At 44.7% G+C, this 26,894-nt stretch overlaps 2 protein-coding genes across 5 annotated transcripts in view; one reads left to right on the forward strand and one right to left on the reverse strand.

The window, feature by feature from the left end:
• The window catches only part of LOC311140654 (adenylate cyclase type 3-like), a 33,802-nt gene extending 19,047 nt beyond the window's left edge, over positions 1-14,755 (reverse strand). The window contains exons 1-6 of one of the 3 annotated variants that reach the window (XM_084175802.1): positions 14,549-14,755; positions 12,498-14,054; positions 11,006-11,155; positions 789-931; positions 529-640; positions 185-312 (exon numbers count right to left, since the gene is read on the reverse strand). In XM_084175802.1, coding sequence (XP_084031928.1) covers positions 185-312; positions 529-640; positions 789-931; positions 11,006-11,155; positions 12,498-13,172 — 1,208 coding nt within the window. In that variant the 5' untranslated portion in view covers positions 13,173-14,054; positions 14,549-14,755. Of the gene's footprint in view, positions 1-184; positions 313-528; positions 641-788; positions 932-11,005; positions 11,156-12,497 lie in introns of all 3 variants that reach the window. The other 2 variants (XM_084175801.1, XM_084175803.1) reach the window with 2 other exon arrangements.
• A 3,028-nt stretch (positions 14,756-17,783) lies between these two features.
• Positions 17,784-24,686, forward strand: LOC311139918 (guanine nucleotide-exchange factor SEC12-like). 2 transcript variants are annotated; one of them, XM_084174918.1, is made up of 10 exons: positions 17,784-17,950; positions 19,321-19,497; positions 19,730-19,919; positions 20,239-20,486; positions 20,590-20,670; positions 20,808-20,935; positions 21,055-21,228; positions 23,557-23,629; positions 23,730-23,889; positions 24,015-24,686. In XM_084174918.1, the coding sequence occupies exons 2-10, from the start codon at positions 19,363-19,365 to the stop codon at positions 24,107-24,109; spliced, it is 1,284 nt and encodes a 427-aa protein (XP_084031044.1). In that variant the 5' UTR covers positions 17,784-17,950; positions 19,321-19,362; the 3' UTR covers positions 24,110-24,686. The 2 variants fall into 2 exon arrangements, with proteins under 2 accessions (XP_084031044.1, XP_084031045.1); XM_084174919.1 differs by having other exon boundaries at positions 17,862-17,950; positions 20,242-20,486.
• Positions 24,687-26,894: the final 2,208 nt, after the last annotated feature.

The following is a 26,894-nucleotide window of genomic DNA, read 5'->3' on the forward strand; positions in this document are numbered from 1 at the left end:
TGTGCAAATCTCAAATGACACCCTATACACCACAAGTACAGAAAGACCTCAGATGTGAACACGTCTGAAAAGGAGGTCATTCGGAATACTGAAAGGTTTGGACTTAAAAGCGCATCAAACCTTGGTAAAACATATTAATTGCGTACAGTTTCTTCAGTCCACATTTCCATTGGGTGCTACTCACGAAATGGCCTCCACCATGGCCAGGCCCATCATGATGGAGCAGGCAGCGTGGTCCTCTCTGTAGTCTGGCAGGCCACAGATACAGTAGTAACAGTCGCCCAGGATCTTTATTCTCAACTGGTGGTATTTCTACACAGAAACAGAAACACACACACAGTGAGGTAGGGGCTGGAACATTCAAATTAGTGATTTAATCTGTATGTGAAATGATGTGACTACTCATGTAAATGAACTTTAATCTATAAATAAATCTATGTTTAAAAGATGAGTATGAATACATGTCAACCAACATACATTTTCAGTCAGTAAGTAATATATTTATGTCTGTGTGTGTGAATGACTCACGGCAGCCAGCTTGTCAAAGCGGGCAAACAGTTCATTGAGGAGCTTGACCAGCTCATGGGCACTGCATGATGATGACAGCTGAGTGAATCCCACAATGTCTGCAAACAAAATACTGCCGGAGAGAGGGGATACATGCTGTCATCACATCATCCTATTGGATATCCTGCCTCTTTGTTATATAACATAGTATACTCTATAAGTTATGTTCTCCTAGCCATAGGTCTATAGACTGTATATATAGTCTGGCTACTGAGTCTTACCTGACATTTTCGTGGCGATACATGTACATGGTGTTGAACTGCTGCATCTCCTTCTGTCCAGTCTGACTTGCTTCTTTCTTCTTCATGTCCTGTAACATCTCATCTGCTATGTGCTTGGGCAGGATGGACAGCAAGAGACGCTCCTGCGGAGGACAGGGAGAGTGGTGAGGTTTCAGTGGATATGAGGAGACTCTAAAGAGCCTCAATAGAAGCACGCACAGCTTACAATAAAGACACTTAATTGTGTGTGATTGGCAGCAGAATCAAATCAATGACTCAATCAGAATCAATAAATATTCAATGACCTAATCAAACCACTTTCTATAGCAAAGGAAACTGTCCATTGCCATCCCAAAGCATCCACTTCCAAATTGTATCTACTTCTATCACCTTTCAACCAATAGATCTTGGAAAAATAAATACCATAATGAAATAAACATGGATGACTGACTAACATGTGCTCAAACAGCACATTTGGAAAGTATTCAGACCCCTAGACTTTTTCCACATTTCGTTACGTTACAGCCTTATTCTAAAATAGATTACATTCTTTTTTCCCCCCCTCATCAATGTACACACAATACCCCATAATGACAAAGTGAAAACAGGTTTTTAGACATTTTTGCAAATGTATTAAAAAACAGAAATACCTTATTTACATAGGTATTCAGACCCTTTGCTATTAGACTCGAAATTGAGCTCAGGTGAATCCTGTTTCCATTGATCATCCTTGAGATGTTTCTACAACTTGACCTGTGGTAAATTCAATTGATTGGGCATGATTTGGAAAGGCACAAACCTGTCTATTTATGGTCCCACAGTTGACAGTGCATGTCAGAGTAAAAACCAAGCCATGAGGTCGAAGGAATTGTCCGTAGAGCTCCGAGACAGGATTGTCTCGAAGCACAGACCTGGGGAAGGGTACCAAAAAGTGTCTGCAGCATTGAAGGTCCCCAAGAACACAGTGGCCTACATCATTCCTAAATGGAAGAAGTTTGGAACCACCAAGACTCTTCCTAGAGCTGGCCGCCCGGCCAAACTGAACAATCAGGGGAGAAGGGCCTTGGTCAGGGAGGTGACCAAGAACCCGATGGTCACTCTGACAGAGCTCCAGAGTTCCTCTGTGGAGATGGGAGAACCTTCCAGAAGGACAACCATCTCTGCAGCACTCCACCAATCAGGCCTTTATGGTAGAGTGGCCAGACAGAAGCCACTCCGCAGTTAAAGGCACATGACAGGCCGCTTGGAGTTTGCCAATAGGCACCTAAAGGACTTTCAGACAATGAGAAACAAGATTCTCTGGTCTGATGAAACCAAGATTGAACTCTTTGGCCTGAATGCCAATCGTCGCGTCTGGAGGAAACCTGGCACCATCCCTACAGTGAAGCATGGTGGTGGCAGCATCATGCTGTGGGGATGTTTAACAGCGGCAGGGACTGGGAGACTAGTCAGGATCAAGGGAAAGATGAACGGAGCAAAGCACAGAGAGATCCTTGATGAAAACCTGCTCCAGAGCACTCAGGACCTCAGACTGGGGGGCGAAGGTTCACCTTCCAACAGGACAACGACCTTAAGCACACAGCCAAGACAACGCAGGAGTGGCTTTGGAACAAGTCTCTGAATGTCCTTGAGTGGCCCTGCCAGAGCACGGACTTGAACCTGATCGAACATCTCTGGAGAGACCTGAAAATAGCTGTGCAGCGACGCTCCCCATCCAACCTGACAGAGCTTGAGAGGATCTGCAGAGAAGAATGGTAGAAACTCCCCAAATACAGGTGTGCCAAGCTTGTAGCGTCATACCTGAGAAGACTTGAGGCTGTAATCGCTGCCAAGTACTGAGTAAAGGGTCTGAATACTTATGTAAATGTGATATTTCCATTTGTATTTTCTATAAATTTGCAAACAAATCTAAAAACCTGTTTTTGATTTGTCATTATGGGGTATTGTGTGTAGATAGATGAGAAAAAAACAACAATTTAATCCATTTTAAAATAAGGCTGTAGCGTAACAAAATGAGGAAAAAGTCAAGGGGTCTGAATACTTTCCAAATGCACTGTACATGTGACAATCACATCCCATGGTATGTATTAGAGATACGAAACCGCAAAATACTAATCCTTGTTGAATTAAGATACATTTGTTTTTTTAAAGTTTCCTCCTCAAGGGTTTTTACATGCTCCTACTCTGATTTAGCCACTGTCTCCTTTATTCCTGACCCAGAGTTGGCTCTAGAAAATGTCTCCTCCATATTTATTCCTCAAACAGATAAACAAGCCCCTTTTAAACAATTCAGAGTCAAAGATAGAAAATCAAGGGTTAGATCTTCAGAGCTATCTGAGCTCATTCAGATGAGAAATCAGGCCAAAGCAAGGAAAACGGACTGGCAATCTCTCAGACAATTGCGAAACAGATGTACTATCTCGATTAAGAAAGCTAAAATCAAGCTACTTTTTAAACTCTATCTCCGACTCTGCTGGTGATCAAAAATTTTGGAAAACAGTAAATGCACTGAAACGTACAAATTCCCCTTCTTCCCTGCCTAAGCAAGTCCTGTCTGACTCTGGCATCATAGTTGAGAAGAATGGGATAAGTGATGCTTTTAATCATAATTTTATCTTGGCAGGCTTATTATTTGCGAGAAATGGTGGTTTAATTGACCCTGGTCAGTCAATCAACTACTCTTCCTCTGCCAGCCTCTAGCTGACTTGATGGCTAACCCATCAACTTCTAGTGAATCTTTGTTTTCATTTCAACAATTTACTATCTGTGATGTGCCCAGATGCCTTGCTTAAGACTGGTTTTTAAAAAAAATCCACTGGGGCTGATATTCTTGATCCATTTTTGCTGCAGCTCTCTGCCCCCGATTACTGAATCATTAACACATATTTTTAACCTGACAATTATATCTGGTACTATCCCCAAGGTTTGGAAGGCGGCCCGTGTACTCCCCCTTCACAAAGGTGGTGACCCTTGTGACCTAAATAATTGATCAACCTATTTCTAAACTTTCTTGCCTAGCTAAAATATTAGAATCCTTGATTAATTCTCAGCTAAGATCTTTCTTATTTTTGAAATGTATTCTAAATGTACATCAGTTGGGTTTTAGACCAGGTCATAGCCCTATCTCTGCAACATCCCTTGTTATAAATTATGTGGTTAACTGTATGGATAAAAGGCAACATTGACCTGTCAAAGGCTTTCGATACTGTTGATCACTCATTGCTAATTCAGAGGCTTTCCTCAATTGACCTAGACCAGATTGCATGTAACTGGTTTAAAAAATACTTGACAGAAAAAACTCAATGTGTATCTACTGATGGTGTTAAATAAGGTTTCCTGGATATTACTAAAGGTGTCCTACTGGGGTCGATTCTGGTCCTGTACTTTTTACATTAACAATACCGACAAAAAAAAAATGTACCTGCATTTGTATGTCGATGATACTGTTGTGTGCTATTGTCCCCACAGTTGACCAGTGTGACACTCTGGCTCCATGGACTTTGATTATTGAGCCAGGGTTGTTCATTTTCATTGTTTGGGTGTATTTCTATGTTGGGTATTCTAGTTGTTCATTTCTATGTTTGGTGATTGTTCTTGATTAGTCATATGACTCCCAATCGGAGGTAACGAGTGTCAGCTGTCGGCTCGTTATCTCTGATTGGGAGCCATATTTAAACTGTGTGGTTTCTCCTTGGTTTGTGGGTTTTTGTTCCTTTTCAGTCAGTGTTACTGTTGGACTTCATTGAGTCGTCTTTTGTTTTGGTTACGTTATTTAAATAAAGTCATGTTTCTTGGACACGCTGCGCTTTGGTCCGCTTCCTCTATTAACGACGACCGTGACAGAAAAACCCACCTTAAAAGGACCAAGCGGCGTGTCAAGCGGCAACAGGATCCACCTACACAGGATTTATATCCACCCATAAAGGATTCATGGACATGGGAGGAGATTCTGGATGGTAAGGGGCCTTGGGCACAACCGGGAGAATATCGCCGTCCTCGTGAAGAGCTGGAGGCAGCTAAAGCCGAGAGGCGGCGATATGAGGAGGCAGCACGGAGGCAAGACTGGAAGCCTGTGGGTACTACCCAAGAATTTCTTGGGGGGGGGCTAAGAGGGAGTATGGCGAAGTCAGGTAGGAGACCTGCGCCTACTCCCTGGACTGACCGTGGAGAGCGAGAGTACGGGCAGACACCGTGTTACGCAGTTGAGCGCATGGTGTCTCCTGTACGCAGGCATAGCCCGGTTCGGTACAGTCCAGCTCCACGTATCGGCCGGGCTAGATTGAGTGTTGAGCCGGATGTCATGAAGCCGGTCCCACGCAGCTGGTCACCAGTGCGTCTCCTCGGGCCGGCGTACATGGCACCAGCCTTGCGCATGGTGTTCCCGGTTCGCCCACATAGGCCGGTGCGGGTTATTACACCTCCCCGTACTGGTCGGGCGACGGGGAGCATCAACCCAGGGAAGGTTGGGCAGGCTCAGTGCTCAAGGGAGCCAGTACGCCTGCACGGTCCGGTATTTCCGGTACCACCTCCTCGCTCCAGCCCAGTACCACCAGTACCTACACCACGCACCAGGTTTCCAGTGCGTCTTCAGAGCCCTGTGTCTCCTCCACGCACTGGCTCTATGGTGCGTGTCTCCAGCCTTTTACCACCAGTGCAGACACCACGCACCAAGCCTCCTGTGTGTCCCCAGAGTCCTGTGCGTCCTGTTGTTGCTCTCCGCACTAGCCCTGAGATGCGTGTCCTCAGCCCGGTACCTCCAGTTCCGGCACCACGCATCAGGCCTACGGTGCGTCCCCAGGGCCAAGCATGCCCTGTTGCTGCTTCCCGCACTAGCCCTGAGATGCGTGTCCTCAGCCCGGTACCTCCAGTTCCGGCACCACGCATCAGGCCTACGGTGCGTCCCCAGGGTCCAGCATGCCCTGTTGCTTCTCCCCGCACTAGCCCTGAGATGCGTGTCCTCAGCCCGGTACCTCCTGTTCCGGCACCACGCACCAGGCCTACGATGCGCCTCAGACGGCCAGAGTCTGCCGTCTGCCCAACGGGGCCTGAACTGTCCGTCTGCCCAACGCCGTCTGAACTGCCCGTCTGCCCAACGCCGTCTGAACTGTCCGTCTGCCAAGCGCCGCAGGAACTGCCCGTCTGTACTGAGCCTGCAAAGCCGCCCGTCTGCCATGAGCCTTCAGAGCCGTCCGCCAGACCGGAGCCGCTAGAGCTCTCCGCCAGACAGGAGCAGCCAGAGCCTTCCGCCAGACAGGATCAGCCAGAGCCTTCCGCCAGACAGGATCAGCCAGAGCCTTCCGCCAGACAGGATCAGCCAGAGCCTTCCGCCAGACAGGATCAGCCAGAGCCTTCCGCCAGACAGGATCAGCCAGAGCCTTCCGCCAGACAGGATCAGCCAGAGCCTTCCGCCAGCCAGGATCCGCCAGAGCCGTCCAGCCAGGATCCGCCAGAGCCGTCCAGCCAGGATCCGCCAAAGCCAGCCAGCCAGGATCCGCCATTCAGTCCGGTGCTGCCCCTTAGTCAGGTACTGTCCCTTAGTCCGGTGCTGCCCCTTAGTCCGGTGCTGCCCCTTAGTCCGGTGCCGCCCCTTAATCCAGTGGGGTTTAATTGGGGGGTGGTCAGGTGGAGGGGGCTACGGAAGCGGATAGTGACTAAGGTGGGGTGGGGACCACGACCTGGGCCAGAGCCGCCACCATGGACAGACGCCCACCCAGACCCTCCCCTAGACTGTATGCTGGTGCGCCCGGAGTTCGCACCTTTAGGGGGGGGTACTGTGACACTCTGGCTCCATGGACTTTGATTATTGAGCCAGGGTTGTTCATTTTCATTGTTTGGGTGTATTTCTATGTTGGGTATTCTAGTTGTTCATTTCTATGTTTGGTGATTGTTCTTGATTAGTCATATGACTCCCAATCGGAGGTAACGAGTGTCAGCTGTCGGCTCGTTATCTCTGATTGGGAGCCATATTTAAACTGTGTGGTTTCTCCTTGGTTTGTGGGTTTTTGTTCCTTTTCAGTCAGTGTTACTGTTGGACTTCATTGAGTCGTCTTTTGTTTTGGTTACGTTATTTAAATAAAGTCATGTTTCTTGGACACGCTGCGCTTTGGTCCGCTTCCTCTATTAACGACGACCGTGACAACCAGGCTCGATTTGAACTACAGTCTGCCTTCATTGTATTACGGAAAAACCTTGACCTGGAATTAGTACAGAGTGCAGGTAAAACTAAGTATATGTTGTTCTCTAGAGCACATAAAAATAACTCTGATGATTTAAGCGTGTAATTTGGATGGTGTCCATATTGATTGTGACCCTGCTTACAAATATCTGGTTATCTGGATAGATTTAAAGCTGTCTTGATAGCATATTGATGAGTTAAGAAGCTAAGAATAAAAGTTGGCTTCTTCAATAGAAATAGGTCCTGCCTCTCACTAAATAGTAGAAAGCAGATTATTCAGTCAACGTTCCTATCGGTCCTAGACTATGGCGACATCATTTACAGTGGGAAAAAAAGTATTTAGTCAGCCACCAATTGTGCAAGTTCTCCCACTTAAAAAGATGAGAGAGGCCTGTAATTTTCATCATAGGTACACGTCAACTATGACAGACAAATTGAGAAAAAAAATCCAGAAAATCACATTGTAGGATTCTTAATGAATTTATTTGCAAATTATGGTGGAAAATAAGTATTTGGTCACCTGCAAACAAGCAAGATTTCTGGCTCTCACAGACCTGTAACTTCTTCTTTAAGAGGCTCCTCTGTCCTCCACTCGTTACCTGTATTAATGGCACCTGTTTGAACTTGTTATCAGTATAAAAGACACCTGTCCACAACCTCAAACAGTCACACTCCAAACTCCACTATGGCCAAGACCAAAGAGCTGTCAAAGGACACCAGAAACAAAATTGTAGACCTGCACCAGGCTGGGAAGACTGAATCTGCAATAGGTAAGCAGCTTGGTTTGAAGAAATCAACTGTGGGAGCAATTATTAGGAAATGGAAGACATACAAGACCACTGATAATCTCCCTCGATCTGGGGCTCCACGCAAGATCTCACCCCGTGGGGTCAAAATGATCACAAGAACGGTGAGCAAAAATCCCAGAACCACACGCGGGGACCTAGTGAATGACCTGCAGAGAGCTGGGACCAAAGTAACAAAGCCTACCATCAGTAACACACTACGCCGCCAGGGACTCAAATCCTGCAGTGCAGACGTGTCCCCCTGCTTAAGCCAGTACATGTCCAGGCCCGTCTGAAGTTTGCTAGAGTGCATTTGGATGATCCAGAAGAGGATTGGGAGAATGTCATATGGTCAGATGAAACCAAAATAGAACTTTTTGGTAAAAACTCAACTCGTCGTGTTTGGAGGACAAAGAATGCTGAGTAGCATCCAAAGAACACCATACCTACTGTGAAGCATGGGGGTGGAAACATCATGCTTTGGGGCTGTTTTTCTGCAAAGGGACCAGGACGACTGATCCGTGTAAAGAAAAGAATGAATGGGGCCATGTATCGTGAGATTTTGAGTGAAAACCTCCTTCATCAGCAAGGGCATTGAAGATGAAACGTGGCTGGGTCTTTCAGCATGACAATGATCCCAAACACACCGCCCGGGCAACGAAGGAGTGGCTTCGTAAGAAGCATTTCAAGGTCCTGGAGTGGCCTAGCCAGTCTCCAGATCTCAACCCCATAGAAAATCTTTGGAGGGAGTTGAAAGTCCGTGTTGCCCAGCGACAGCCCCAAAACATCACTGCTCTAGAGGAGATCTGCATGGAGGAATGGGCCAAAATACCAGCAACAGTGTGTGAATACCTTGTGAAGACTTACAGAAAATGTTTGACCTGTGTCATTGCCAATAAAGGGTATATAACAAAGTATTGAGAAACTTTTGTTATTGACCAAAAACGTATTTTCCACCATAATTTGCAAATAAATTCATAAAAAATCCTACAATGTGATTTTCTGGATTTCTTTTTCTCATTTTGTCTGTCATAATTGACGTGTACCTATGATGAAAATTACAGGCCTCTCATCTTTTTAAGTGGGAGAACTTGCACAATTGGTGGCTGACTAAATACTTTTCCCCCCCACTGTATATGAAGTCAGCTGCCACTTCATTAAAGCTGTTAGATGCAGTTTATCATAGCACACTGTGCTTTATTACGGGCGACAATTTTTGTACTCATTATTGCATTTTTTTTTTTCATTTATTTGGATCCCCATTAGCAACAGGTAGTCTTACTGGGGTCCGACAGAAAGTTGGTTGGACCTCTTTGATGTCATGTAGGTTGATACATTGCTATGTTTTTATTTAGAAAGCCCTTTTACAACAAGTCCCACTGTACCTAACTTCTTTACTAAACTTTAGACATATGAGTTACCACACCCGGTCTCAGGGATGGCTAACTCTGGAAATTCCTTTGGTTGCTACTGAGTTAGGTAAATCAGCTTTTAGTTTCCTTGCACCTTATTTGTAGAACAATCTTCAAAATGTTCTTAAATTTGATATTTTGGTGCCTCTAGGGAAATTCAGAAAGCTGATTGAGAACCATATTACTGATGAATGTGTTTGTTTTTTCTGACCGTGTTTTTCTTTCTGCTTACATTTTGATGTGTATTTTCTGTAATTTATGTAATTCAGGGCTCATCTGTAAAAGAGTCATTGGTCTCAGTATGACTCCCTGATAAAATAAAGGTTAAATAAAAAATAAAATCATCCAACGTACAAACATGATATATAATCACATATTACACAGTTCATAGACATGGTATAATGGTCAGCCAAAATATCGGCCTATAACTTTTCTCCCTGTTAAAAGCTGTCCCTATTCACAAGTCTGATTGGCCTAAAACTATCACTCATCGCTACGTAAGGCTATCTGAACAGATTCCACCCTTGATGACCCAAGACCAGAAACATAAACATCGGAAAATACAAACACATCAGGCAAACAAAAGCCTTGAGTACACACACACACGTGGAGGGAGGAAAACAAATAACGTGGCAGGGTTTTCTACGTTCTTATCAAAACCTGAAGGAGAGAGATAAAAAAAAATGGGCAAGCGAGTCAGCAGAGTGATTACTGCGGACATCGTCTCAGGAGGCTGGTCGCCATGGTAACCTGCAGCGACCGGATGCTCCTTGATTGGCTGGCGGCCCTTGTCTCCCAGCAGCCCATGCTTCTCCATTAGTATTCTGGGAGTTTCTCCTCTCATGGTCTTATCAGCCCTTCTCTCTCTCTTTCTCTCTCTCTTTCCTCGCTCTCACACACACACACACACACACACACACACCTTTGCTCCCTCCTTCCCTTCCTCCATAATCACCCCTTTCCTCTAAGCCCTCTCCCTCTTTCTCAGCTCTCTATAGCAGTAACCGTCTGTTCCATAAATAGTAGCAATCAAGAATGCCCAATGGCCACAGCTGTGAGACAGGGGGAGGAAGGGGAAATGACTGCTGACACAGTCCTAACTCAAACAGACATACAAAATATGCACAAGCACACACACACACGCACGCACGCACACACACTTAACTAGCTTAGTGTAAGTGTACAGTAACAGTAGATCAAATGGAGCTGTAGATACTGAGAATTGTGTTTAAATTCCCTTGGGCTTTAACATAAACAAAACAGGTCTGAATCACAATCACATACACTACCGTTCAAACGTTTTGGGTCACTTAGGCCAGTTTTATTGCTTCTTTAATCAGCACAACAGTTTTCAGCTGTGCTAACATAATTGCAAAAAGGTTTTCTAATGATCAATTAGCCTTTTAAAATGATAAACTTGGATTAGCAAACACAACGTGCCATTGGAACACAGGACTGATGGTTGCTGATAATGGGCCTCTGTACGCCTATGTAGATATTCCATTAAAAATCAGCCGTTTCCAGCTTCAACAGCCATTTATAACATTAACAATGTCTACACTGTATTTCTGATCAATTTGATGTTATTTTAATGGCCAAAAAAAAATAATGTTATTTCGAAAACAAGGAGATTTCTAAGTGACCCCAAACTTTTGAACGGTAGTGTACATTCAAACCAGGGCACTACTCTGGCACTGCAACCCACTCTCTAACCTATCACCCTCTGTCACTTTTCTCTCTCTGCACATGTTGTCTCCTGCCCTATATTGTGTATTCCCCTCTGTCCTCCCGCCATATGTTTTTACCAACACCCCCTCCCTCCCTCTCTCAGTCTGTCAGTCCCACCTGTTGCTGGCTCTGTTCCTCCAGATTGAGTTTGACCTCCAGGGACTGCCGTGCTTCCAGGAAGGCCTTGCGGTGTTTCCGGTCTGCCATGTAGTAGGACATGACACCCACAGTGATGGCACACACATAGATCACTATGTTGGCCAGCAGCTGGAGAACACCACAGAGTCATTAGACACACACACAAAAATTTACACAACACCTGCACTATAACAAACACACAAACAGGCACGCACAGTAAGCCTTTCACTGTTAGTCTACACCTGTTGTTTACGAAGCATGTGACAAATACACATTTGATTTGACACACCGATGCACGCACACACACTTTGAAACCTGTGGTGAGGACCCTTGTGTAGACTTATCATGACCTAGGCTAGTGGTATCTTACTGACTTTCTGCAGCCATGAATGTGGCAGACGGGCAAAAAGAAACCGGCACTATAAACCATTACCAAACTCTTATAGGTTGCAGTAAGGTGGCTGCTGATTAGTTAAATTTTAAACAAAGTTTGGATACTGCACTGTTCCCTAAAATGTTTTGTCATTGAATAACATTTAGATTTGCTCAGATTGATGCTCCGATAGGGTGGCTGGCCTTATAGTGGGCTGCCTGCCTCTCATTGGATTAATGTGACTTTATGATAAAGAAGACATGAGCATACTGAGAACCAAAAACTGTGGACCATTTGAACAGTATTGATGTCAAACAAGAGAACGGCCTCTAAAATATCAAATATAGACAAATGACGAAACCACAGAGGCTTTTTAGTTGGTAGGAGACACTGAAACCTCAGTCTATTCTCAGCCTCTGCTCTGTCACCAAAACATTTGATACATTCAGCCTGTTTGCGGACTCATCAGTAATGCCTATTCATTGTAGATACTGTAAGACAATTACAGGACATAATGTGACATAAATAGTACATAGACTGGAGGCTAATCTTCTGAGCTTCTGCATGATGAAATTATTTCAACACACCATTTGATGTGATCAGGAAAGCTAGCATGACTTACCTGCACTGTCATTCTAACAATATCTAGCCTCTTATTAAATGTGCTGTATATACCCTAGTAATTGCTCATCATTCCTTGAGTTGCAAGTATGGCATGTGGCACTGTTCCTAGTTATTTTCTTTTATGAGCTACTTTACAAGATCTGTTCACCTCTCTATACCTGCCACCCTACCATCTACCTTACTCATCATCCCCCCACCCCACCCCACTCCACCCCCCACACACCTGCCTGTCTCCAACTCCACCTGCAACTTCATCCAACTCCTATGTGTCCACCCACCCCAGCTGTTCCTGAACCACTCTCGCCCGTCTCCCTCTCCACCTGCAACTTCCTTCCCCTCCTGAAAGTGTCCTCAGCCTCAGCCCCCACTCTTACCCGTCTTCCACTCTACCTGCAGCTTCAATCCCCCTCACCCACTCTCACTCCCCCTGCAACTCAACTCCCACCCAAGGTGTGTCCTCATCCCCACTCTCACCTGTCTCCCGAGGGCAGCCGCCTGGATGTCCTCCTGCTGCTGCTGAGCGATGGTGACCCCCAGCACCAGGGTGTGGACCCCGCATGACACAGATGTGATCAGCACGATGGGCGTGAGCCGCAGGGGCAGTGTCAGGAAGAAGGAGAAGCTAAAGAAGGCCTGCCAGCCCACCGTGTCGCTGGCCTGGTGGAAGCGGGCATAGTTCAGGCCCAGGTAGCAGAAGATCTGGGCCGCTATGAGCACCCACAGAGCGTAGGGCACCACACGTCGCGAGATGCGGTCGGGTAGGAGGCCGTAACGGCACAACACATAGAGTAGGATGTCTGATGCCAGGCCCACTGATGCCACCACCACAGAGGCCAGCTTTTCGCCTGTGTAGACCACGGCGCACATGACGATGATGTAGCTGTCAAACAGGGCAGCAAACACAACCAGAACCAGCAGGGTTTCGTGTCGCTGCCGCCGGAAATAGGTCTGATAGAGGTTCTCCAATGACTCGGGTGCAAAGGTGAGGCGCATGAAGCGTGGGAGGCAGAGGCAGCACCCTTGGCTGCGAACCGTTACCTCGTGCGTGCGCCCCACGGCCTGGCCCGGGTCCGACGGTAGGGTCACAGAGCAATCTGCCGAATACTCTGCCGAGTACTCCGGCTCTGAGAAGGCCCGGTTGCGAGGCATAGTGAATGCTGACTAAGTTTTGTATTCTTCCTGTGACCTTGTTGTAAAAAATGTGGAAATCTGTTTGTAGTTCTGCAGGAGGTGTAAAATTCCTCAAGGTACTGTTGTAATGTTCAAAAGTAGGCCTACATCGTGCTTGCTCATCAGGTTCCCTTTTATTCTCCTGTGTGTAAACGGAACCCTTTGCCCTAAGGTGTCATGAACGTCCTTTAAATCACAGGTAGTGTCTTGATTGTTAGGCCCTGCACTTTGGAATAGCTTTGCTCACGTTTGCTTTGCCCACAGATCCAATGTTCTCCAAATGTAGGCATAAGGCAAAAGGAGATTTAAAGGGTCTCCTGGACCATGTTAATTTTCCTCAAGTGAGCCCATGGAAAACTCACTAAGAATAAAGTGGAGGCTATAATGTAGCTTTGTTTCTTTTCTAATACAAAACTTTGTTTACGTCGCCACCCTTCTGTCCATATTCATTGTATCAAGGTTGTCACCATTGTTCACATGGGGTTTACATGGTGAAAACTCAAAGAAGTGAAGAATATGGGATGCTGTTTGATCATGAATTGTGGCCCCTCCACCTGAGATAACACCTGACCAGCAATCCACGTTGGGGAAAAAAACGCCTACAATTTCAATTTGGCCCCAGGGATTTTTAAGAACATTACTGGGAAATATGGACAGCCTGTGCAAGTTGTGCAAAAGAGGCCTAGATTCGTTTCTTCTTTGCAGTTGACAGACTGATACTGAGAGCAATGTCTGTCGGTCCCTAACAATATTTATCTTGAGAAAACTGCGCCTCTGTCCTCAGTTGATAATATCCCCGGAGCACTATGCAGGACTTCTGAATTTTACAGCGCGCACAGGAAATAGGCTACATGTTGCGCTCTATGAAAAAGAGAAAAAAGATAGAACTTGTAAAATGGATGTCCAAAATGACACCATCGTGACTATCCATTTAAAATACTTAACACAGTCTTTTTTGCTGTATTATTAAGCAACCCAGTTTTCCAGCCTACAGTATAGGGACATGATATTTCTTGCCCTCATTTACACATATTGATGAGTTTGTTGCCTGCGATTTCATGGTTAAATCGTTTGGCTACATTTCTATTTTGAAAAGGTGCTAGAGGACTGCTATTGCCATACCCATTTAAATGATAGAATGACTGAAAATAATAAGCGTCATTATTTACCCATTCTGTATCCATTTAACATGTGGTAATGGCCAAAGATGAACGTGATCTTTCAATTTACGTTTTCATTCTCCAATGACTCGACGTTTTGGATCTCCTGTCTATCCTTTTTAAGATGCCGCCTGTGAACAGAGATTTTGTACCAGATGCTGTAAAAACCATCCGCATATTGTTGCATCCGCTTACCGAGCAATGGAAAAGCCACTTTCGATATCCTATAGGTGGTGATCGCTCTTGTAAGGATTAGATGTCACTTGTAATCAAAACAGTGCATTTTTGGTGTTTGTTATAATAATAACCTGAACATGTCCCCTCGACGAGTAATAGACTACAATGGATTCGTGATCTTTCTCGGTGACTCTCGCCTTCTGCAGAAAACACCGAACAGCTCTGCTTTTTCTCCCTCGATCTTCACTATCTAGCCCGGATAAGCCCGTCCCCCTCTTTAGACCCCCCCCCCCCCTTGCTTCCCATGTACAAAGTCAGAAATAGGGACAGACAATTCCAAATAGGATAACTAAATGTAAATAGCCTATGGTTATTCATTATGAGTGGATGAACATGCTCAAATATGACACTTGATTTCATTTTATTGATTAATTGCCACTATAGTTCGCATGTTGTTTTTCTGCCTCCTGGCCATACCACCAGAATGTATGAATGCACTAATTTACTCTGATCATTATCACATCAAATGATCTACTTCTATATCTCTTTATTTTGTCAATAAATGTTGGAAGCCTGGGCCTACCCCTGGATCCAACAAACACCCTAAAAGAAATATGCATGTCGCTTGAACCAGTCTTTGGGGAGGGAACAATTGTACAGTACTTATCGACAGCTGTTCCCCCATCGGGTTGAATAATCCAAAAAAGAGCAGCAGCCCACTACACAACATCAGTTTTATTTTGTTCACACACAACGCCCACCCTGTTTCAAATAAAATCAAAGGTCGCTTACACAGTTTAGCAAATCTTATAGCGGGTGCAGCGAAATTCTTGTTACTAGCTCCGAACAATGCAGTAAAATGCCAAACAGTGTGTGTGAGGAGCAGGGAATGAGTATAGTCTAGGTGCTCCAGGGCTGTTCATACACCATATGGCATCATTGTTTATTATTATTTTTGGACTATGAGATGTGTTCAGGTTGTTGTGTCTGGTCATTTGTTTGTGTCCTAGAAACCCTACTGGCCGTGCAGAAACCGCCTGAGACTGGCTTCTTTCGTTGACACCGCCATGAGGCCTGTATTGACTATTCCACTGAAACCCTGTATTGAACTTGTGATCAATACCCAGACCATTGACCTTTTTTACTGGAAACAAACTCATCAACTACATCTCCCTGCCTCTCAGGCCCAAATTGAACAATCATACTTCCCCCTGTATCCATGCCTCTATAGCTTGGGGTGTGTGATACCCGATATCACAGGGTCCTCTGTCCTCTCCCTTGTTACTATGCTCCACCCCCCTTGATCTTTCGTTTGCCTCTTTTTTTAAAATTACACGATGTATCAATTTGGATTTTGTCAAGGAACCAGAGGTTAGAGGCCACGAGAACCCATGTGAACATATTTTTGAAGCTATGCTAATCATGGATAATTAACCTACTACTAACCTAGGCTACCAATATGTGCCTAGAGTGATGCAGCCCATCGAGAATAGATCAGGCTTGTAGGTAACACTCTGTAACAGTGATTCATTAATTGCTGGATTCCAAGACTGATGTTACCATGGAGAGACATAATTCCCCAGAGAACAGCCAACACTAATTATTAAATGAGTTCTCTTTACCACCAGCAAAGGCTGAGGTAGGACAGATGACGATGGTGTGGCAGGTAGCTTAGTGGTTAAGTGCGTTGTGCCAGTGCCGACTAGGTGAAAAATCTGTCGATGTGCCCTTGGGCAAGGCACTTAACTCTAATTGCTCCTGTAAATCGCTCTGGATAAGAGCGTCTGCTAAATGACTAAAATGTAAAAAAAAATGTGCGCAAAATTAGACACAGATTATGGGAGGCAATGGATTAGGGTACATCCTTTGACATGATTATGTAATGTCATGATTTTATTCGAAGGCATAACAATTGATTGCTTTGCTAAAGCGGATTATACAAGTCCGGTTTTCAGAATGATCTCTTCCAAGTAACAAATGGGCAAGGGAAGGGAGTGCCAAATTAAGCCTGTTTATTGTGTCTAACCATGTCTCTCATCATGTGAGGGTTTTCTCTAGATAAATAAATAAATAAATATTGTCCTATAACAATATCACAATCATGCTCTCAGTATCACTATGAATGCATTATTGTTTTAGAGAGACCATTTCTTTCATCATCCCTCTCATGTGATTAAGCTAATACACTGTAACTATTTGAATGACCCTGTTGGGCAGAATCAGAATAGAACATCAGATGTGCATATTGTTTCCCATGGCATTGGCCACAGAGGGCAACGAAGAAACTGATTATTTGCACAAGGACAGTGTTTTTATCAATACATTGTTTGGCCAATACAAGCCTGTGCAAATCTTTTCTGCTGTCCATGATCTACAGAAGGTTTTAGATCTATGTAGAATAGAATACATCTATATAAAACAGTTGTTTGCAAATATGTGTCTGTTGTTTTGCAATGCTATTAAAATGTTTATTGTGTTCTGAAAAAACAACAACAATACAGTTCAATCAATACAGTGTCACAGAACAATGAGACAATGAGTCCCCTGTAGCTCAGTTGGTAGAGCATGGTGCTTGCAACGCCAGGGTTGTGGGTTCGCTTCCCACGGGGGGCCAGTATGAAAATGTATGCACTCACTAATTGTAAGTCGCTCTGGATAAGAGCGTCTGCTAAATGACTAAAATGTAAATGTTTCACCAGATCTATAAATCTGAAGCATCCGGTTGGCATTTCCACTCACAACCAAATATGGTTATGAGGGGAAGCCCAGTGGCTGGCAGTGGGCGAAGATGGAGTGAGATGGATTTTGGCCGACATTCTGCCAATTTTCTCATCGATGAAACATTTGATCTTAATACAGTTTTCAGTTCCCCAAACTAGAATCTGTTACAAACAGAGTGGACCAAGTTTTGTAGACAATACCCTTTACCAAAGTTAAAAATAAATGTATAAAAATGCGTTGTTTAGTAGCGCAATGGCGAATTGAGCTATTGCACAAGCGCACTTCACAGAGTAGGCGTTCCCTAACGGAAATATGAAAATACACGTTCTAGCATGAAAATACATGCTAGAACGCACCAATAGGATCTCGCTAGCTCGTGCTTGGCTCTGCCCACCTTGCTTGTTTTGCCCACTGTGATTAATTTTCTCCCGTTGGAAACGACTGGCTGTGGTCTATCTTGGGATAGTTATAAAAAATCTTTGCTAATGTCCATACAGGGGCGTCTTTAATGACGTGATCACTCAGATTGCACGCTGCTGACGTGTATGTAGGGAAGTAGAAAGCTGGCTACCTAGCTAGCTAACAACTTTAGCGTTATTTTTATTAGATATGTGGAGCCAGTAACAGCTCATAATGGGAATAATAGGCAACTAATTCAAATAATTGGCATCAGAAGAGAAATCGGAGGAGATTACACAGGTAGAGTTTGCTACACATGGGTTTGCAAGACCTCAAATACACTAGCATCCACTACCCAGTGTACTATTCATGCTCAAGTAGCTAATGCTAATGGTTGGCTGGCATGCTAACAGCTTAGATGACGAGCTAGTTAGCTAGATAAACTGTCTTTTTCAGATTTATTGTGCAGTGATAATTGCTAAGATTTCAAGTTATGTAGCTAGCAAGCTAACAAGACTTCGCGATGGGATGTTTAGCGAGCTAACATTAAAAGAACAAAACCTGTTCTAGTTAGTTAGCAAACGATGTAGCAAGCTTGCCAGGCAGAATATACCATCCCTACCTTTACTCTTGTTCACACTGAGGTCGTAACGCAATCATGGTTACATTAAGCCACCTTGGAGTCTGCGCAAGATATGGGTCGGAAAACGTACCTCATTGCAGGGATGGGATATGCCACTGTACTCCAAATATTACCTTTATCCACACTGCTCCATCGAGAAGATTGAAATATTGCCAGTTTTCCCAGAAAACTGCACCTTTCGTCCTCATGCTAGCTAGCAGTAGCCACCGCAGCCATTTTGGAATAGCAGTGTCAGTGTCAATCAGCTCCTTTGTTGGCTACTGCTAGCTAGCATGAGGATGAAAAGGGCAGTTTCCCAGGCAAACTAGCAGTATTTCAATCTTCTCAATGGATCAGTGTGGATAAAGGTACAATTTGGAGTACAGTGGCATATCCCATCCCTGCATTGAGGTATGTTTTCTGACCCATACCTTGCGCCGGCTCCATAGTGTCTTAATGTAACCATGATTGTGTTCCGGCCTTAGTGCAGCTCAGTGTAAACAAGCGTAATGGCAGGGTCAGTATCTTCTGGCAAGCATTAGGATAGCTTTCAGTAGAATTCAAACTGACTTTCTGTCCAGTGTGCATTAGCCTAGGCAGCTGATAGTGGCTGCTAGATCTGCACCATCGCTAGGATTGATGTGCATTCCCAGTAAAATACTTGTGTCCCCCGTACATAAAGCATCCTCCATTCAGGCTGCAAAGGCATCATTTTCCTTTTCAACTAGCTTTAATCGCGAGGCGCCGGAAAAAAACGGGAAAAATATGTGTACTGTTTAATACACAATTTCCCGCCACCATTTTCGGACAACTTAGGATGTTGCACACCGAGTTCAGCCAAGTGTGTGCAACATCCTAAATTGTCCGACATTTTTAATTAACTTCTGGCTTCCCACGGATTGTTTTGTGCAACCCAATACAATTGAAAGCAACGCTTGTGTATGTAAATACACCCGCATTGCTAAAAACAAGGATCTAGCTACTGTTGTGTAATTATTGTTTTTTGTCTTGTATTTTGAGTTGTTTTCTCATGCATCTGTTTCTACAGAGAAGGAATTTGCCGTGAAGTGGATTGATTCCTGCAAGAGCCATGGGCAAACGGAGGATGCCAGACCTGTATAGGGCCCCCTTCCCCCTCTACACAATCAAAGTGGACCCCAAAACAGGATGGGTGATCACTGCAGGAGGGGGAGGCTCTTCCAAGACGGGCATAAAGAATGCAGTGGTAAGCTACTGAATGTTTAGGTGATCATGTAATGGTTCTGCTCTATGGGCACAATCTCTACATTTCTAATCTTTTCTCTGTCTTCACACCCTTTTACATTGCGTGTATTCTGGAAGTGTGAAAATGCGGAAACATTATAGACATTGTGTGATTCAGCATTTATTTTCATTTAATTCAATCTGAGTAATGTTGTACAGTATTTGCTAAGTTAAGTTGGGACTGTCTTTTTCAGCACTTCCTGGGTTTGGAGTTGGTAGGAGACCAGCACTGTGCCACCCTGGTGCATTCTCATGACACAGACACGCGTGCCACCATGAACCTGGCATTAGGCGGGGACGTGATCGCAGCAGGGCAGGATGGCAGCTGCAGCCTCATGCGCTTCAGACAATGCCAGCCCAGGGGCAAGGCCGCAGCCAAAGATGGTAAGGAAGGAACACCCCCAAAAACCTGCCATTCACTTTTATAAACCTCTTTATACACGAAGTTCAAATTATCTTTACAGATACATTTACTGTAACATCATTCCTATCTTACATTTCATCTCTTACATCTGTGTTTCTCAATCCTGGTCCTGGTGACCCAAAGGGCTGCACATTAGCACTAACACACTTGATTCATCTAATCAATTCATCATCAAACCTTTGATTATTTCAATCACGTCTGTTTGTGGTAGGGAAAAAACAAAAATGTTTGGGCAACACTGCCTTACATTAACACATCACTATTCCCCTTATTCTCCAGCAGGGGGTGGCAGTGAGCAGGGCGCAGCTAGGAGACGAGCTGGGAAAGGGGGAAAGGGTAGTGAGGGAACTGCTGGGGTTGATGTGTCCGAGATGAAGGATAACACCACCCAGATCTTTGTTGACACATTTGGGGAGGTGCAGTCGGACCTCAACCCCCAGGACCCCCTCCAGAAGTGTGTGAGGTTCAGTCCCGACCTCAGCCTCCTACTGACTGGCGGGACAGACGGACACATCAGAGTGTGGGAGGTGAGTTGAAGTTATGCCAAAATGGCCGCCATGTTGAGACTTCTCCCCAATTGTTACTTTCCAGGTTTTGAGCTTGACTGTAATGCCTCTGCTCTCTCACCAGTACCCCTCCTTAAAAGAGAAGTTGGACTTCAAAGCCCATGAGGGAGAAATTGAAGACTTGGACATCAGTCCGAATAACAAGGTACTAAACAGCTAATAAGTATAACCTCTGTCTGTCTGTGTTGGAATCAGAGTAATACAGAGGTTATAAACATAATGTACACGCTAAACTGGTGAGTGTTTTCTGACCTGTGTGTGTTATTTTGTGTTTCTGTGTAGCACCTTGTGACAGTGGGCCGAGACTTTGCCTGCAGTATATGGAGTGGCAACCAGCTGGCCATGAGCCTCTGTTGGCATGAGAAGATGCCTCAGATAGCAGCAAAGTCATACCGCTATATGTCTTGCAGGCAAGCACATACCCCTTTCTCCTACGAATTGTCACATACCCTGTTACATTACCGACATATGGCTATGGTCCAATAGCCACACTATCATACCACCTATGTTTTTTCTCTCTCCTGTTTAGGTTTGGAAAAGTCGAGGACCAGAAAGACGCCCTGAGGCTCTACACCGTCCAGATCCCCCACAAACGAGACAGAAAACCTCCACAATGCTACCTCTCTAAATGGGACGGCAAGAACTTCCTCCCCATGCTGACGAACCCCTGCGGCACTGAGGTCATCTCCACCCTGGCTGTCAGGTGAGGAAGGATGGAGAGGATACCTAGGATTCAATTAATCTTTCTTTGATTACCTGCATCCTATTTCTTCGCCCCCTTCTGAACCGTATTGGAGAAGGAGAAGGTCCCTCCCCTCAGACCTTCTTTTCCAGTGTATTTTGAGAAGGTGAGGAGGACAATCTGAAAGGATGTGAGGAATTGAGCAAAGATGAATTGAGAAAGAGCCTTATTTGTTAATCTCAGATAAGGTCGCTTAACTGCTCATTGCAGTTATTGCTCTGTGACGTTACTGTGTAATAAATGTGTAATAAATGTAGGGCTGGGCGATATGGCCAAAATGTCATATCACAATATTCTTCACCTTTATGATGGTATTTTTGAATAATAAAAGTTATACATTTGCTTTATGAGTTGAGCATGACCCTAGGGTGGCTACACATACATTCGAAATGATTTCAATGGGGCTTTCTCTATTCTGATTGTTTTGTACTGTTCAATCAAACTTCAACCAAAAGTTGATCTCATTTGAGATTATTTCCACACTGCCACATAGGGCTGCATGATATGTGCATATTAACCAAATATTGCAATTGTGATTTGACTTGCGATTTAGATCAAAACACTTGGGTGAACTGTTGGAATCATGGAAATAGAATGATTATTTGAATTCTACACTCACCGTAGAGTTTATTAGGTACATCACCCCGTTCAGGAAAATGGATCGCTCCTACAGACAGTGAGTCACATGGCCGTGGCTTGCTATATAAAGCAGGCAGACCGGCATCGAGGCATTCAGTTACTGTTCGATTGAACGTTAGAATGGGCAAAACGAGTGACCTAAGTGACTTTTAGCGTGGTATGATTGTCGGTGCCAGGCACGCCGGATCCAGTATCTCAGAAACGGCCGCCCTCCTGGACTTTTTTGCACGACAGTGTCTAAGGTTTACCGAGAATGGTGCGACAAACAAAAAACATCCAGTCACCAGCAGTTTTGTGAAACAGCTCGTTGATGAGAGAGGTCGAAGGAAAATGGCAAGAATCGTGCACGCAAACAAACAAATAACAGCGCAGTACAACAGTGGTGTGCAAAACGGGATCTCGGAACGCACAACCCGTCGATCCTTGTCACGGATGGGCTATTGCACCAGACGACCACACCGGGTTCCACTCCTAGCAGCTAAAAATAAGAATAAGCGGCTCCAGTGGCCACGCGATCACCTACATTGGTCAATTGAGGAGTGCAAAAACATGGCCTGGTCCGACGAATGCTGTTGCGTCATGTTGATGGCAGAGTCAGGATTTGATGTAAGCAGAATCCATGGAGCCATCCTGCCTGGTGTCAACGGTACAAGCTGGTGGTGTACTGGTGTGGGGAAATTTTTCCTTGCACACATTAGGTCCCTTAATACCAATTGAGCAACAAACGTTTCCGACACCTTGTAAAATCCATGCCAGACGATTTCCGGCTGTTCTGGAGGCAAAGGGGGTCCAACCCGGTACTAGTTGGGTGTACCTAATAAACTGTCCAGTGAGCGTATAGTTAGAATGTAATAGTGGGCACTTTGAATACAGTGTTTGACATGACAACGAATGAAAAGGCCAGGGAGGCGTTCATAGAATTTAAGAATTCGAATACTAATAGGAGGCGTTATTGTGAGGGGGTAGGAACCAAAGTGTTGGTCAGTGTTTCCCAGGGGAGTGGAACCCTATAATCTTTGGCTGTATTACATGTTTCTCTTACTTCATGTAGCTAGCTAACATATTCATGCTCTCTGATTTAATAGACACTGTTGCACAAACAACCTGCTGATTTTAAGCCTACACCAGCACTGGTATCAGGCTGTATTAGCTAGCTACATTTGATCTAACTCAGTACAGTTATTAGCTAGCCAGCTAACGAGCGATTAGCATTAGTGTTTAACACGATTATTTTAGCTACAACTTGCTAAGAAAAGACAAACTAGCTGTTTGCTGACAGTAAGATACACTATTAGTTTGTGTAATTATAGAACGCTTATATTAAGAAGCAAAGTGGAAAGCAGCATCGCTGTCATCAACATATTGTTGCATCTGCTGCATTGACCATGCAGACTGAAGAGTGAACTGTCGGCAAATGATCTCGTGGTCTAACAACAACTGCGCGTATCACATTTAACAAACCAAACAGTGAAATACCATTCTAGAAGTTAAAGTAAAAAACCAAACCGGTCTGTGCATCAATACCAGTATATAGTAAAATACGGTATACCGCCTAGCCCTAAGTTAATGTAATTGTAGTAGATATTTGTTCTTCCCTGTTAACCAGGAGTCAATGGCTCTTTTTTTTAAAATTCTCGCTGTGTTCCACAGTGACTCTGGAACCTTTCTCGGCCTTGGGACAGTGACGGGATCAGTAGCAATCTATATCGCCTTTTCACTACAGGTAGACACACACACACACACACACACACACACAAAATAATTAGCTGCCTTAGCTTATCCCCATGTAACTCCCTATTTATCTTGTCTCATTGTCTCTGTAGAAGTTGTACTATGTGCAGGAGTCACACGGCATTGTGGTGACTGATCTGGCCTTCCTGCCTGACACTCCCAAAGGCCAGAGCCTCAAAGGGAACAACGAGGCAGCCATGTTGAGTGTGGCTGTGGACAGCCGCTGTCAGATGCACACTGTACGCAACCGAAGTAAGTGGTGGTTGTCTTCAACAGAACCAACCTGATTTGGTAGCATTGATTTAGCATTGTGAGTAGCATTGTCTTCTCCCTCACCCTCCTTCGTTATCTCTCTCCCTGTATCTCCACCATCCCAGGATCCTTCCCTATCTGGATGGTGCTGTTCTTCTGTGGCCTCATGGTGGTGGGAGCCGTCCTGCTCCTGCAGCACCTCTTCCCAGGATTAATTTAGACATTGACGGGGACGGAGAATGAAAGAATCCCAGACAGCCCTACAACCACTACCAGCCCTACGATCATCTTCAACAACAACAACCTCTGAGGAACTCCCCTGACGCAACTCAACCCTGGAACACGCATCCATCTCCTACCTATAGTCATCTTACCACACTTACCCAACCGTGGAACATTTTAACCACACTTGCCCAACCCTGGACTGCATCTACTAGAGCCATTTACCCACTCTTAACCCAACCGTCCTAACCCAACAACATTCCCTGCATCAATATCTATACCCTTAACCAATATTTGTATCCCCCATCTTGCCCTGTCACCCCTGGCCTTGATTCAGGACTGCCACCCCCTCAGTGAACCATCTGTGCTCCTTCGACCCCCAATTCCGCCAGACACACACCATTTTCTTGATCTGTATCAATCAGTCTTAATCTTCTTTTTGCTTTTAAACCATGGTGGGGAGTTAAGGCCTCAGCTTCAGATCTATATCATCATGAATGTGCAAGGGGTGGGGCCTTTTTATCATAGATATTTAAGAAATAATGTAACATTATAAATATAATACTTAAAAATGATTGCTCTTCTGTCAGTCTCCATCTGTCCTGTGCATACATAGACACACACTTGTAATTTTAGCAAGTTGTTTGGATAACATTTCTGCTTATGGAGTTTCTGTTACAGTTTGCAGTGAGGCCTGTTTTTCCTGCTTTGTCCACTAGTGGGCATCATAGACCAAATCTCTAATCTAATATTGTTAATCCCAGACTGGAAAGCAGGGCAGGCAACAGGGCATCATGACCTTCAGAAAAACTAAATCAATTGCGTTTGTGGACTCCCCTTTAGCTCCATTTCCAATGTTGAAAGACCTGGCAATTTGAGTTCTGCACTGAAGGCTCCTGTATAGTATCTCTAACCGTCTCCTTTCAGGCCTATTCAGGCATTAAACCAGATTGACAGATGGAAGGGTGGTCTTTGTCTGCGCCACACAGCTCAGTAGATGTACAACCATTCAGTCTGGGCCCAGGGCTTGCTCTGATTCGTCAGAGCTGGACCGACTGATTCATAGTAATGTGGTGGTCCTGAGTGCTCTAGCCACTCTCGTGTCATTTAACACTACTTAGCTAAGATAGAAGAAAGAGCTAATGATCCAGTGTATGTGATGGTTTTCTGTATCTTGCAGAGTCTACATACTGTACAGTGTCTTCGGAAAGTATTCAGACCTCGACTTTTTCCACATTTTGTTACGTTACAGCCTTATTCTAAAATTGATTGAATCGTTTTTTTCCCTTAATCTACACACAATCCCCCATAATAACAAAGCAAAAACAGGTTTTTATGAATTTGTGCTAATTTATAAAAAATAAACTGAAATCACATTTACATAAGTATTCAGACCCTTTACGCAGTACTTTGTGGAAGCACCTTTGGCAGCAATTACAGCATTGAGTCTTCTTGGGTATGACGCTATAAGCTTGGCACACCTGTATTTGGGGAGTTTCTCCCATTCATCTATGCAGATCGTCTCAAGCTCTGTCAGGTTGGATGGGGAGCGTCGCTGCACAGCTATTTTCAGGTCTCTCCAGAGATGTTCGATCGGGTTCAAGTCCGGCCTCTGGCTGGGCCATTCAAGGACATTCAGAGACTTGTCCCAAAGCCACTCCTGCGTTGTCTTGGATCTCTCTGTACTTTGCTCCGTTCATCTTTGCCTCGATCCTGACTAGTCTCCGAGGCCCTGCCGCTGAAAAACATCCCCAGAGCAGGATGCTGCCACCACCATGCTTCACCGTAGGGATGGTGCCAGGTTAACTCTAGACGTGACGCTTGGCATTCAGGCCAAAGAGTTCAATCTTGGTTTCATCAGACCAGAGAATCTTGTTTCTCATGGTCTGAGTCTTTAGGTGCTTTTTGGCAAACTCCAAGCGTGCTGTCATGTGCCTTTTACTGAGGAGTGGCTTGTGTCTGGCCACTCTACCATAAAGGCCTGATTGGTGGAGTGCTGCAGAGATGGTTGTCCTTCTGGAAGGTTCTCCCGCCTCCACAGAGGAACTCTGGAGCTCTGTCAGAGTGACCATCGGGTTCTTGGTCACCTCCCTGACCAAGGCCCTTCTCCCCCGATTGCTCAGTTTGGCCGGGCGGCAAGCTCTAGGAAGAGTCTTGGTGGTTCCAAACTTTTTCCATTTGATGATGGAGGCCACTGTGTTCTTGGGGACCTTCAATGCTGCAGAAATGTTTTGGTACCCTTCCCCAGATCTGTGCCTCGACACAATCCTGTCTCGGAGCTCTAAGGACAGTTCCTTGGACCTCATGGCTTGTTTTTTGCTCTGACATGCACTGTCAACTGTGGGACCTTTTATATAGACAGGTGTGTGCTTTTCCAAATCATTCCCAATCCATTGAATTTACCACAGGTGGACTCCAATCAAGTTATAGAAACAGCTCAAGGATGATCAATGGAAACAGGATGCACCTGAGCTCAATTTCGAGTCTCATAGCAAAGGGTCTGAATACTTATTTACATAAGGTATTTCTGTTTTTTATTTTTAATACATTTGCAGACATTTCTAAAAACCTGTTTTCGCTTTGTCATTATGGGGTATTGTGTGTAGATTCCTGAGATTATTGTTATATTTAATCTATTTTAGAATAAGTCCAACATAACGAAATGTAGAAAAAGTCAAGGGGCTGAATACTTTCTGATGGCACTGTATATCAGCATTGTATGGTCTTTTGTAGCATGGCATTCAAGATTCTACACGTTCTAGTCCAAAGCACCATGGAGAGTG

The sequence above is a fragment of the Coregonus lavaretus genome (genome assembly GCF_964263955.1).
Source record: "Coregonus lavaretus genome assembly, chromosome: 13".
NCBI classification, from domain to species: Eukaryota; Metazoa; Chordata; class Actinopteri; order Salmoniformes; family Salmonidae; genus Coregonus; species Coregonus lavaretus.